The sequence below is a fragment of the Dysidea avara genome, chromosome 6 (genome assembly GCF_963678975.1).
Source record: "Dysidea avara chromosome 6, odDysAvar1.4, whole genome shotgun sequence".
NCBI lineage: Eukaryota > Metazoa > Porifera > Demospongiae > Dictyoceratida > Dysideidae > Dysidea > Dysidea avara.
Window position 1 is genome coordinate 16,561,461 of NC_089277.1, and position 14,564 is coordinate 16,576,024.

The window sequence follows — 14,564 nt, forward strand, 5'->3', positions numbered from 1 at the left end:
TTCCTGCACCATTGACAGATCTTACAGATAGTAACAGCACAGGGCAGCTATGAGCTTTCTCTCCTGACTGCATCACTATCACTCAGTATCAGTCACAGTGGGTGAGACAACTATGTCAGTAATGCAGTACAGTGGCCATAGCAATTGCATGAGGTTGGGCTTTGGTCTCTGCAAAATCTTACATACTTAGCATGTCCAACCATGTGCTCTAAAGACTCCTCTTCACCCACAATGATCATAAAGGCCTAGTTCCTGCATCAGCTATAATGGTAGCACCTGACAGTGTCATTTGCAGTATATTTGACAGTTATACAGTGGTATAGCACAGTTCACTACAGATATGTATCAGCTATACATGACAACATCGATGGCAGTAAACAAAATGGCTACTCAGTTGCTTTTACAGTAGCATATCAGTTACTGCACTTAACTGAATGACAGGACAGCTACATTTGTAGCATGGTACAGTGACACATCAGCTAATCACTACCACTAAATGGCAGGACTTGCAGCAGCTGTGGCCACAGTTTAAGCACACTTCAGCTACACCGAGAGCATATGACTATACCTGCTAAGTGACCAGCACAGTGTAGTCAGTCATCAACTTGAGCGTTAGCACCAGACTACATTATTTGCTGTAGCTAGATGTGGCAGCGATGTTCAGTAGCACATGTACAGTACACACATATCAGCTAAATCAATAACCAATAATCAAGATGACCAGCTGCGACTAGTACAGCTCACTTGCTGGGAACACCTTGACTAGAACTCCTAGCAATCAAAAAAACAAAAAAACAAAAAAAAAAACAGACTATATAGAATATTCTATATCCAGCTAGTCAGGATGTGACAGATAAGCAGCACACTATAACAGCTATGGTGACCACCGAACAAAGCAACCGAGTGAGTCTAGATCTAGTAGCACTACTTCAGGCAACAAGACAAAGTTGTACTAAGGTATTTGATCATTACCACATGCCAGCGGTATCATGCACTAGTTAATTGAAATCACACCAGGCATGTTTAACACACATACCTACACTATAAATAGAGATGTGAGAATGCCCTAAGCAGTATCAGATTAGTGACACATAGACACATCAGACTGGGCTGTGCTTCAATTCTCCGGATACGGGGAACACGTCAATTATGATTGTGTCAAGAGTGCACAAATAGGTGAGCCAATATTACTCACTATGACTGCACTGTGAGCTGGGGACAGAGCACAACTGCACATCAGCTAGGTCATCACATAACTACAGTGCTAAAATCCAACAGGCCATGCAGCACTAAAACGCACTTGCATACACATGTACATTATAGATTAATAACAAGCTATAGCTATTGATACTGCCAACTTTGCACCACGCTGGTGACACACCTATAGCAAGCAGTCTTAGCATAAGTCATAACTATGACCATAAAACTTCAATCAAACAAAGGCTGTAGTGTCACGCAGCTAAGTATCGATGAAGCTGGGGTAGTCTGACAGCTGATTGCTCACCAGACCAGGGCATGGCACTGATACAACATCACTCACTTAACGTTTTGAAATATATTCCTTTCTATACCGGCCAGTATCAACAACCAATAGCAATTTGCAGCTCCTAAACTGCGCTGCTGGCACGGTTTACATAGAGGTGGCCAGGTAGCCGTGAATAGGCAGACACACGTGTTAACCCTATGGCGCTAACGCTTAACAGTGCCTATCAAAGGTGACAAGACCTCATCTGGGCGATAGGAAAACCAAGCTCAAACAAGATGATCATTTTTGACAAGGTTTAAACTACTCCAACTAGCCACTTAGAACCCCCTGCTACCCCATTATGGGCTTTCTTTGGGCTATGGAACTCTCGTCCAGATAGGCTGAAGTTAGCTGCAGGGGCCAAAAATCCTACATCGAGCCATACAGATTACAACAAAGGCTCGAAAACGCAATAGCAGCTACGTGCTTGTCACCGACCTGCGTTGAGAGGGGATCACGTGCACCTGATCACGTGATTAAACAACCTGACCACCTGCCAAAAATATAGTTAATGGCGATACCACCAGCATCTACTAAATGTAATTCGATGAATACTTAATACCACCAACAACCACAATACGTGATTCGATAAATATGTGCTAAATGCAATTTAGCTTGCTATTCGCCAAAGTTTCCCTCTATACAGTACCTCTATAATCTGACATTGTTTTGTATACCAAAAAGACTTTTTCTATGGAATACTACCTCAATAATCCAACATCCTTGCTAATCTGATACTATCTTATTCTAATGAGTATCAGATTATAGAGGTTTCACTGTATTGTGATGCCTGCCAAACAGAATAGGTTGTTGCAGTGGTATACACCACATTCCATGAAACTGGCAATTCATCAAGCATAAAGAACTATACTGTATGAAAGAGTCCAGTGGAAGCCACTGAAGATGCTGGTAGTGCTCTGAGCCATGATCGTACTTGTGCAAATTTTATATCAATCTTGATTCATATAGAATCACTGGAATTGCAGGTATTAAGCTAAGCATTACAATCAGCACATACACAATTGTTCAATAACAGCTATAGATAATTATAGGGGGGCTAATCACAATCTTTTTGACAGGGGCTACAGCTCCCATTGCCGCCCCTTCTCCGCCGACCCTGGGCAGGTGAACGAACACACAGCTAGGTACTTACTAACTAGATTAGCACTAAATACTCCTTCCTTCTACTAATTATGATTAAAATACTTGGTAAAGGCAGAGCCTGTATACCAGAAGGCCTTACAAAGGCCTAAACTCATTTTCTCCATATATAACAATGCAATACAAAGCGCAATACAAGATGGCAAACAAGCTTATACACCGTCACTTAACTGAACTATCAGCATCAGCCTCTTACCAAATTCTTACAGGCTTTCTTCCTTCAAATCCATGTCATTTTAGGCACTAAATAGAACAATAACAAATTTACACTACATTGAGTCTTTGAGATCACATGTACTTGCATTCTTTAGCCATGCCTATTATGTTTTACAAGAGAAATGGCTTCCGGTGATGATTTTCAAGGTCTAGTTCTGAAGGGAGTTACCAAACTAGATCGAAAGGAACTGGGACGAGGGGCTTATGGGAGAGTTTACGCGGTCAAATATTGTGGAATGATATGTGCCGCCAAAGAGATCCACTCCATTCTGGTCGAAGAGGTGGGAAACGTGGAAATGAGACGAACAGTGGAATCGTTTATGAGGGAGTGTCGTCAATGTAGTATATTACGTCATCCAAACGTCATACAGTTCCTAGGTGTTTATTATCCTTCTGTGGGGGCGGGCGGTGTACAGGGAAGGATGCGGCTACCAGTAATGGTTATGGAGATGATGGTGGATAGCTTGACCTCACTGGTGGATAAACATGAGAAGATTCCTGTCCATATAAAATTTTCAATTGTCCATGATGTCTCCCTTGGTCTGTGCTACCTTCACAATCACGACCCTCCCATCGTCCATCGAGACCTCTCCCCCAATAATGTCTTATTGACAGCACATCATGTGGCAAAGATCAGTGATCTTGGAGTGGCCAAGGTGATAAAGGCTGATAATAGAAAGACAATGACTAAAGCTCCAGGAACTGTTGACTTCATGCCACCTGAAACACTTGATGAGATTCCAGTTTATGGTCCTCCCATGGATGTGTTTTCATTTGCTGGAATAGTCCTCCACACATTTACCCAGAAATGGCCTACCCCATCCAAACCAGTTGAATTTGATTCCAAAACCAGGAGAAAGGTAGCTTTGTTGGAAGTTGAACGTCGTCAGCAGTACCTGGACAACATGATAGAAGAGGCTGAAGTATTGAGGCCACTGGTGGAGGAGTGTCTGGATGATGATCCTGCTGTGAGGCCAACTATAACAACTGTCTGTGAGAGGATCCAAGTGAGCAAGGATGTTTACATGAAGGAGTCCCCACAAGATGTTATCACTCTACACCATCAAGTGGAGCAGCAAAAGACTGAGATTGATCAGTTAAGAGAAGAAAATGAACTGAAGAATAGACAGATTGCTGTAAAAGATGTACTAATTGATCAGCTTCACCAACAAGTGAAACAGAAGGATCAACTGAGAGGAGAAATTGATCAGGTGAACACAGAGAATGATCTAGAGATCAGCCAATTGAAAACAGAAAATGAGCAGCAGAAATTTGAAATCAACCACCTGAAATTTGGAAATGATCAGTTGAAATTTGAAGTTGATCAGTTGAACCAACAGCTGGTGAGTGTTATTTGTTTTGTTATCATTACCATATATGGTATTGTTATCTTAGTCCTCCACAAGGAGTGTACCAACACAACAAGTAGCCAGTCAACTTAACAGAGTAACTTTAGGAGGACCAACAACAAAGACATCAAAATTGAAAATAGTAAGTCACTAATGTTAGTACATACTCTATGGGAAATGTCATGTGTGGAGGATAAAGTTTATACTCATGTTAACCCATAACCATTCAATACTACACTTAAACACTGTCATTTGCCAATATCAATTGATCATGGTATTATGGTCACCTGTCTATTGTATACTTAGCCCAATGAACCAACTTGAAATTTCTACATATGTGAGAGGTTCAAGTAAAATCCAAATTCTATTTCTTTTGAACAAATCTGAAAAAAACGCAGGTTAAAATTTAACATTATGGCATCATCATTATGACTTCACCATACACAAAATTTATCAAATTTAGTTATTACGTTGATTTGACATTCCGCACGGACTAAATTATATAATTGTATTTAAAAAAATAAGTTTTTAAAATATGGCAATAATACTTTGATTTTACTTGAACTACTCACAATATATATATAATAGATTTTTGCTTATGGGAAAAATGACCAGCCACAATTTTAATTGCATGACTATCTAGCTAGATTACTGACATCAAAAAATGTTGCCAAAGAATGGTAATTATAACAATTTGTGTTTCCAGTTTATAATAGAATGTTACCAGCTATATGTGTAAGTGATAGATATTGTATGTTATTTAGCTACTTACACATAGGCATAGCAAGATATTTTTAGACAGGGGGGCTCTAGTTTGGTATTGAAGAGCAAAAAAAAAAAAGGTCAGCACCTGCTAAGAATGGCTGCCCTCCACTAAATAATATTAATTGTATCACTGATAAAGTACATAAAATCCTTATTCATAACTTCATAGTTTGCTACACTGCTTCTCTGAATACTGTAACTGCTTTATTAGAGTAACCAACTGCTCTATTAGAGTATCTCAATCTTACAATTAGAAAATCGCAAGGGGGCCTCCAGCCCCCCTGGGTGCTATGTCTATGTTACAAATATAATTATCCACTCAGGAGGCCCCTCCATTAATGCCAGCACTTACCAGTAGCAGATACCACATCAAATGGACTCAGCTGGCCAATCTTCCTGCTTCAATGTATGGTGGATATGCCACAGTACAAGACAAGAAGGTCTATGTTGCTGGTGGTTCTAGTCCAGTTAATGATGCTCAACATCAAGTATATGTCTATGATGTCAACATTGACCATTGGGATCAGTTACCTCCCTCAGGTCACTGCTATGGTATTCCTCACGTCATTGGTGGAAAGTTAGCTATTATTGGTGGACGTCTGTCTGCTACTAAGATGACAACTAATAAAGTTTCTACATTTGATGAAACTAGTCAAACTTGGACATCTCATTTTCCTAACCTTCTCTCAGTTAGGGCCAGACCAGGCGTGGTTACTCACCTGGAGCATGTTATTGTTGCTGGGGGATACAAGTATGTTAACAGCACACTAGCAGTACAAGATGATATTGAAGTCCTCAACTGGATGAAGAATTCTCATTGGCAGAAAGTTTCCATTAATCTTCCTGTGCCAATGGTTTCCTTCACACCCATTATTACTGATGATCATTTACTCATAGTGGGTTATGCTGATGCTAACAGGAGACGTGACACAAATGCCTACAAGATACCTGTTGATGATATTATAAGATCAGGTGACCAACAACAAACCAGTGACGCACCCACCAAATTGATTACAATGTCTAATGCTACTCATTGGGATACAGCCCTAGTCCCCAGCTCATCCCCACCAGTGGTAGTTGGTGGAGTAGATCAAAGTAACACAGCAACATCAGATATTAAGATGTATGATGACTCTAGCAAGTCATGGAAAAACATTGCATCATTATTATCAGCTAAATCATATGTAGCTATAGCAGCAGTCAACAACAATGCTATTATAGTCATTGGAGGAATTACTAAAGGAGGAGGTGTGGATAATGCTAAATCATCCAGTCTTAAAACAGTGGAACTAGGACAAGCTCAACTAATACACTAACTACTAGAGGGTAACATTGTATAACTACTGTATATCTTTGTATGGTGTGTGTACACCATACACTGATATTTGTTTGTATGAAAACTCATTGTACTTTTTTACTTAATAAAACATTTTACATCATCAAACATGTATACACAAAACATGAGAACCAGTAATCAGTTGGCTAACTACAAAGGTACACACAATGGTGTACATGAAATAGTAGCAGGATATGAGGGAACTGATGTGACAATACTACTGGTTAGCACTACGATATATACTGGTTGGTCCATTCTCAATAAGCAACCAATTTTGCAAGGTGTTCAACTAAGGTTTTTGTTTTCTGTGGGGTGCCTGCTTTTAAACTGCCAAACCATGTTTTCCAATGGCTACTTAGCCTTCTCCTTCTGTGCATGGTACTCAAGCATACTGGATTGTGTTGGAGGCTGCTATAAAGCTTTACAAAGTTAACTACAAAGGTATACACCAGGGTGGTGGAGCAGGTCAAGGCCAAAGAGTGAGGGGGCCAGGCCTATAGCTGTAAGCAGACCAACAAAAAAAAAAGGTAACTAGCTACTTGCTGACAATAGCTACCCTCCACCAACTACATATATGTAGCTAAGTAGCTTGCAATTGCTACACTGCTTCTCTGAACACTGTGACTGTTCTATTAGAGTATCACAATCTTTTAAATTTCTCGCAGACATTGCCCCATAAAAGTGGGGGCCATAGCCCCCTGTCTCCACCGTCTATGGTACACACAATGATGCATGTTATTACATCACACTAAATATAGTATGTTCACGTTGAGCTGAATCCTGAAAAACAGCTAAAAATTAAAAGTGGATTTTTTCTCAACAGAGTTAACATTTCAGCCAACCAGATGATTATTGGTAACAGCAAAGGTGTCAACAACAGACATGTACAGTTTGGCTCCATTACAAGTTCGGGAAAGGGCTGTAATGGACACTGTACTTATATGGCTTCCACATAGGAAATGTATTGTGAAAATTTTGATTGGCTATAAATAGTCAAACATTTGAACAAGATTTTGAAATATTTTTAGCAGGTCAAGCAGTACTACAAATGAGCCAAATTTCAAGATCGTGTGTAATTGCATCCATGAGTTATGTTTTTGAAGATTCAGCTCAACGTGAACATACGATAGTAGCAGGATATGAGGGAACTAACAATACTACTGATCAATTACAACACATTCACAACTGTACACAACTTGTTTATGGTCTATGTACACAATCATTGATTTCAACTTGTCTACAACACATCTACAGTAATATCATACTGTATACATACAAATTTACAACAGACATAATTTTCACAGTTGCTTGGTGGTCCACAAAATTTTCATCCTTGAAAATTAACAATTATCAGGGTTAGCTCTATGCTTTCTATAGGTAGCCTCAGTGAAGAGTGATCCTCATAATTAAGCCACTAAAACATGAAAAATACAAGCCTCAAAATTTTGTACATATATGGTATACACAAATCACGTTAACAGTGCACAGTCCAGTAGCATTACGTGATATGGTAAATAATTTTGGCTACCTATTATATTACTGTATACTTTTAGTAAAGAAATACTGGAGAATTCACTTTAGAGAACTACACAATAACTAATGTGGAGCCTTAATTTGTGTTACTAAAACTGTACACCCATGACTGTGGTCTGTACTAAACTATAAACAGTTTATAATTCATGTGTATCAGGATGTGATCATTGTATCTATTTGAACATTGTCTCATAGTGAGTTTAGTTAGACTGATCATGAAGTAGTTGTAGAGCTCCAATTATACCATCAAGGTCTCTTTGGAAAACCTTTATTTCTGGATCTTTCAAATGTAGCTTTCTAGTCCATTGTTCCTGTAATGATAACACAGTCATAATAAGACAGTGTATTATGTGACATGTAGGCCTGAGCCTATTATGCTCAAAAATTTACCTATTATTCTTTCCAGAATTTCCCAAAAAATTCTCCTATTATTCTTTTTATTATTCTTGTATCCAGCCTATTATTCTATAATTATTCTCATTCAGTACATACCTGTAGCTAGTCACTTAGTTTTCAAGATGCTGCTATAAGTAGTTTTGTCCAAATTATTAATAGCCATATATGAAGCATTCCACCTTACACATCATTTTTCTATCCATAATAGTTACAGCAGACTTAGAATAGCTATCTACAGTAATAATTAAAGTGTACTTAATTATTAGTGTACTATAATAATATGCTGTATCTACTTTATAGCTACTAAGTTAGGTAGATAATAATGCTCAAAGACTTGAAGAAGATACACTGGTATAAGATGTACAAGTTTCAGAATTGCAGATAATCATGCAGTTAAATCCCTGATGCTGGCTACAGATTGTTAACATGAAAAGATCTGAGTGCTCTATTAGAGTATTTGAGCGTTCTATTAGAGTATATCGATCTTTTAGAGGCTTTTCAGCTCCTTTCAGCTAGCACTCCTGTCAGCTTTATATCATTTGTAGTAGCTTAACTCTTTCTTCTAGGTAATCAAGAAGAGACACGCCCCCTAATTCCACCGATTATTCCCATGGCTGTCCGATTATTCTAAAATTATGTCTATAACCATCCTATTATTCCGGAATTATTCTCATGAAATTGGTGACCTATTATTCTCAAGATTATGCCGGCATAATAGGCGCAGGCCTAGTGACATGTTAAAAATAATATGAAAGCACAAAATGTAAACACATTACATCATATAGTATTAAACTCATACATAGGGATCACTACAATAATACTAGCGCATGACATGTTAAAATTTGTGAAAGCACAAACAATGTACACATTACATAATATTTACAAAGCGATCTCCTCAAAAATACTAGTGCAATTTATAAATGAAGTAGGGTTCCAGCAATAAAAAGGCGACTGCTAGCTATATTTGGTAGCTACACTTCACATTTTATTAACTACAATGAATCTACATATATACATGTACTTGAAATTCAATGCCACTTGGTTGATTAAAACATATATAGAAACTGTGCAGTGTTGGTGCTACTGGTGTCATGATCTATATGTATGAGTGTTGATCGATCTCCCTGTCTTCTGCAGTTTCATTGGCCAACTGCTCTCTTCCGCGAGTGTGCATAGCGTCTACTTGCTTCTGCTTCACCTGGAGTTTCTGCTGCCTCCTCGCCCTGTCTTGTTCTCTCCTTCTTCTAAGGAGGACAGTTTTCTCTGTCCACGTAGATAACAAATTCTAAGCCATGCTAAGCCATGTGGTACAAATACAATCTTTTTTCATATAGGAAATTTTCATGAAGTGACGCATGTACCATTCACCAACCAGTGTGGGGCAATCTGTTTTCGTACAGAAATTTTTTGTGTACGCTAGCCTTATATGGAAGCATTTGTAAGTCATTTGTGTTTTCTTGTAATTGTTCATGAACAAGACGTACATATCATCAACTCCCTAATGTGGGGCTTGCTCAGGCTTGCCCCAACAAAGAAGTATGGACTACTATGGTAGAGGAGATTTTGCATTACAGACGAGAGTGTTAATCATTGCACATATGTGACCTGAACTTGACAAAATCAGGCTTCCACACACATTCATATTTACGATTGTGAAGGATCATAACTCATTGTAGGAGTATGTTATTACTTTCAAATTTTGACCTGTTATGACATTATGCAGTGAAAGAGTAAAAATTGTTGCTAATAGCATACTGAGTAGTAAAGTTACAAGTGGTTTAAGTCAAAGAATTGGATATGTGTGGAAGCCTGGTTTTGTCAAATCCGGTCACATATATAGCTACTCCATGTGCAGAAGGGAAATCTTGAGTATAACTAAGGGTCTCACTATTTAATGGCTTGAATAACGTACAACTGAAGAAGCCATGAAACATCATTCCAATGTGAACAAAATGACGGAATATTTAATTATTCTTTAAACTTATATTTCTATTGAATAAGTACTGAAACCTTTTGTTAGGGAGCAAGGTAAAGCCCAAGAGCTATTTCTATCTTCTCTAAAATAGAATTTTTACAGCATAGATACATCCCTTCATTCACAATCTTAAGTTTCAAGGCTGGCTTTTCCATCTGAATACAGTGTAAAAAGTGCTAACGATTATTCAAATAGCGTGTTAATGAATCGAATAGTGTCATACCTACCAAATAGTCAAATAACCGAATAATCGTTTCAGCGCTACTTCTAGATCTGCAGCATGAATTCACACTATTAATATTATAGTGCTGCTATGATATAATGTCATATATCACCAGGGTTTATGTGGCAATATGAATTAACTGCAACATTTGAAGACAAACATAATATACATACTCCTCATTGTAAGTTAACATTTATGGTGGATGTATACCACAAGTAAAATCTACTCATGTTTACTAGGTTTTAAATGTATTTTACTACAAATGCTGTTCTGTTGATACAAACCTAAAAACCACACAGTTTACTTTGTGGTTGGCATGGCACATAACTCAAATACCATATGTCTGGCCTCCCTCACATCATTATACTATATCATACAGTACAATAGTAACTGTATAGTAGGGACCACAAAGGAGTAGGCGTGGCCCACAAAATAAAATCACCCAAAATCCAGCCTCAATTTTCCCTGACTACAATGAGGCAGTATTGGTGAGGTAAAACTAAGCCCAAACAAGCTTCCAAATTGACCCGAAACGCTTTCAACAAGTTGCTACGGAATTTAATTTTTTTTTTATTCGATGGAATTTTCTACTGACTGAATGACTGAGTAAGTAAGTAACTGACTGATGCCTTCAGACAAGCGTAACTCGATAATGGCTAAGGTTACAGGCTCGATTTTTTCACTGTTCGACGTCGCTTTGGCCTGACAGGTGCCTTTTGGCATACTGCAGTACGTACGATGCATTCTTCGTGGACTTACCAGTGTCCTCCTTTGTGTCCCATTCATCTTTGCTGACAGGGAAAGGTATCGATTTGGTGCGAACACGTGATGGCTTCCCTTCGAAATGGAAATCGTCTGTATTTTTTATAGTGGCTATTTTAATTAGAAAGGTGCTTTTCAAACAGTTCTTGATTCGTATTGCTGTGTAACGGATTGAACATAGCCGACAGCAAAGCATAATGGATACTTCACTTTTCAGACGATAATTGATATAGCTGGGGCGCAGCGCCATTTCAGATGCGGTATGCATGGGTTCACCAGTCATAATAAAATTATTTACAAAAAAAGTTAAAAAACAAACTCACGAAACAATTTGGAATATTCAACTAGAGTAGGGACCATAGCACATCGATAAAAAGTACTGAAACAAGTTGCAGTAGTCCATGGTGTTAAATCATAGTAAAACAATAAGAAGTGTTATATCCCTACTGTGCTCAAGATACCATAACGGAAATGCACAGTAGGGATATAACACTTCTTATTGTTTTACTGTGATTTAATATCGTGCACTACTCCAGCTTATTTCAGTACTTTTTATCGATGTGCTATGGTCCCTACTCTAGTTGAAAATTCCAAACTTTTTTGTGTACTTGTCATGATAAATTGATATAATTGATTGGCTATATCACCACCTTGTTATATCAGTACTATTCATACATCATGGCAGCACTAGTTCACACATATAGTAGCAAGCACAAGTAAGTTCTTACATACTCGAAGCTTGCATTGCCACTAGCAACTTTTTTGAAGTGAAATTTTCATAGAACCATTGCTTTTTTTAATAAAACTTCTTCAAAAACAACCCATTGTACAGTAATACTTTTGGGCTTGATTATACCTAACCAAGTACAGTGATAGTATTGTGAGGATGGTTAGTCAGAAAGCCCAAACCTTCATAATTCCTACTTTTATATCGTATGATAATTAACAGTTAGAGGATGGAATCGGTATAAGCACCATTAAATTAACTGTGCAAAATGCTAGTTTGTGGGATGAAGTAAATGATGTAACTAAGTGTGGTATCATTGTCTTCGTGAAAAATATATACGTACATACCTAGATAGTGCCAGAATATTACATGCGAAAGTGTGTCGTCAATTTCACCCAGAATACTAAGCAATTTTACAAAACAAAGTACATCATTGTAATACTTACACAAATTACAATCTAAATATCTAATGATCCCAGCAGTCCATACCATTTGCTAGTTTTGTATTGCAACTGTTGAGGCTCATGTGAAAATCTAAATGAAGGTATGCAATTAGTGTAATTCAGGCAGTGCTTCCTTCCTCCTTTGGATTAAGAATTTTGGTTAGGTTACCTTTTTCCAAGAGGTTCCACTGTACACACCACCCTTAAACCCCTGTACACACCACACACTATACCTGAAGTATAGAGATTTGGTCAGTCATTTCTGACTGGTTGGTAGTGAGTAGAGACTGAAGTCTTGTCTCATACTGAAGTATTCTGTTAACACAAAATATAAACCAACAAGCAGTAATTTGACTGTATTTTATACCTGTTCTCCAGGTAGGTAGCTTTAGTAGTAGTGAATGGAAGTAATGCATTTCCTAAAGTAAAAAGAGTCATAGCATCTTCAATAAAATAAACCATAAAACTCATGTTCCAACTGTTATATTAATATCAGTTTACAGGACCAAGAGTCCACCCACAGGATTCATTTATATAATTATATCTCATGACTGATGATGGGTGGCAGCAGGCAACATTGCACACAGAACATGTCCAACATCAACAGTCCTCCCAATCCCCCTTGGAGACTACCCAATTAGAAGGGGATGCTCTGTATTGTAAGTTTAAAGGATGGAGGAAACACACAGGTTTTTGGATCATCAACCTAATCTGAATCCTTCTGCAAAAGGAATGCTTGAGTAAGTGTATGATGCTTCCCCTGTTGTATGCTTGCAGAGCCTACACATGGGAACCTCCTGACCCTAGCTGTGAGTGCTACTCATGACAAGAAAAAGGGCGGAAAATGCACACTACAAGATCATCTATAGCTGGAACGCACACTCGCACACACAGAAACACTTACAGGAGTGTGTTCTTTGGTTGTTTGCAGTAACTCTTCCTTCAATACTTTCACTTCCTTGCTCAGTTGGTCTTCCTTTTGTCTGGAGCACACCAACAATTGGTCCTGTTGTTTGTGTCTGTTAAGTTGTTGTTTCAATCGTGATATTGTCACCTGTAAGAGTTATGTGTATTTTATAAACAGTTTGACCTCTTCCTAAAGGATCTTATACTTTAGGAATCAAAGATATGCAGGCATTGTTCAACTTAGGGTCTATCATAGCTGATTCAGTCACTAACTTGTTGTGTAGCTAACTGTGATTTGAATTTTGTTACACTTGACTGAGGCTGGTGTGATGTGTACTGCTCATCAGCTGATGTTTATGGTGGATATCAGCAATCTGTTGATAACATCAAACACATCACAAGATCTTGTTATACACTCTGTGACTCTGTGATACTCACATAGAGAGACTTAAAACTTAAACACTTTACACACCTCTTCTTCTTGTTTCATCTGTAGCTGTTCAGTGTGAGCCTCAGACTCTGCTAGTTTCATTTCATATTTCACATTATGATTATGATTAAAGTACTTGGTAAAGGCAGAGCCTGTATACCTATAAAGGCCTAAGATTTTTATATTAACTATACTAAGTATGTTTGAAAAGTAGGAGAAAGAAGAAAAAATCCATGACTGGACCTAGGCAGCCTCGAACCTGCAGCCATCCGATTAACGCTCGAATGCTTACAGGAGTCTGCCAGGCGGTCAGGATATTTTCTTCTTACTATTTTCATGTATTTATATCTGATGAGTCATCTCAAGTTCTAACTGCTTCAACTATAGGAATGGTTGAAAGATAAATGACATGGAAGAGGATGAACAAATAAGGAATTCAATAGCAACTATGTTTCATGTTTACTGTGACATTGTCAGTTGTACTAACCAGTAAGAAAGTTCTGTACCTATTGTGGCACTGTTGACAAAAAAAAAAGTTCAGTGAATGTTTATAAAATGCTTCCGTACTGTTGATAATACAAGCACGTAATGGAATCCTCGCTAGTGTGAGCCTTGCTTAAGCTAATGTGAACCAAGAAGGAACCTACATTTTACATAAGAACTATATACACTCAGGGAAGAGCTGACCTGCAGACTAACTGCCAACTGAGGTTTGCCTATTAAGCATAATGATATCTTTCACAGTCTGTATGAAGGTAAGTTTAAAAGGTTGACTTGCCTTCATTTACCTGTTAAACCGCAGTCTGTAGCTACGTAC

At 38.1% G+C, this 14,564-nt stretch overlaps 2 protein-coding genes across 11 annotated transcripts in view; one reads left to right on the top strand and one right to left on the bottom strand.

Annotated features, from left to right (window-relative positions):
* LOC136257381 (uncharacterized) overlaps window positions 1–14,564 on the bottom strand; it is a 43,843-nt gene that overhangs the window by 10,383 nt on the left and 18,896 nt on the right. For 2 of the 10 annotated variants that reach the window (XM_066050559.1, XM_066050558.1), the window contains 7 exons: window positions 13,756–13,836; window positions 13,591–13,691; window positions 13,316–13,465; window positions 12,779–12,830; window positions 12,645–12,726; window positions 12,415–12,502; window positions 7,950–8,196 (listed from right to left, as the gene is read on the bottom strand). The gene's annotated coding sequence lies outside the window, so the exon portion shown is untranslated. The other 8 variants (XR_010701934.1, XR_010701940.1, XR_010701939.1 and 5 more) reach the window with 8 other exon arrangements.
* Window positions 2,962–6,470, top strand: LOC136257373 (serine/threonine-protein kinase WNK-like). The gene is made up of 3 exons (XM_066050548.1): window positions 2,962–4,245; window positions 4,298–4,393; window positions 5,340–6,470. Exons 1-3 carry the CDS (start codon window positions 3,025–3,027, stop codon window positions 6,330–6,332), a joined length of 2,310 nt encoding a protein of 769 aa, XP_065906620.1. The 5' UTR covers window positions 2,962–3,024; the 3' UTR covers window positions 6,333–6,470.

Coding starts and splice junctions, on each gene's coding strand:
- LOC136257373 (XM_066050548.1), top strand. CDS start 3,025: ATGGCTTCCGGTGATGATTTTCAAGGTCTAGTTCTGAAGGGAGTTACC. Junction 4,246..4,297: donor ATCAGTTGAACCAACAGCTG/GTGAGTGTTATT, acceptor TTGTTATCTTAG/TCCTCCACAAGGAGTGTACC. Junction 4,394..5,339: donor AGACATCAAAATTGAAAATA/GTAAGTCACTAA, acceptor TTATCCACTCAG/GAGGCCCCTCCATTAATGCC.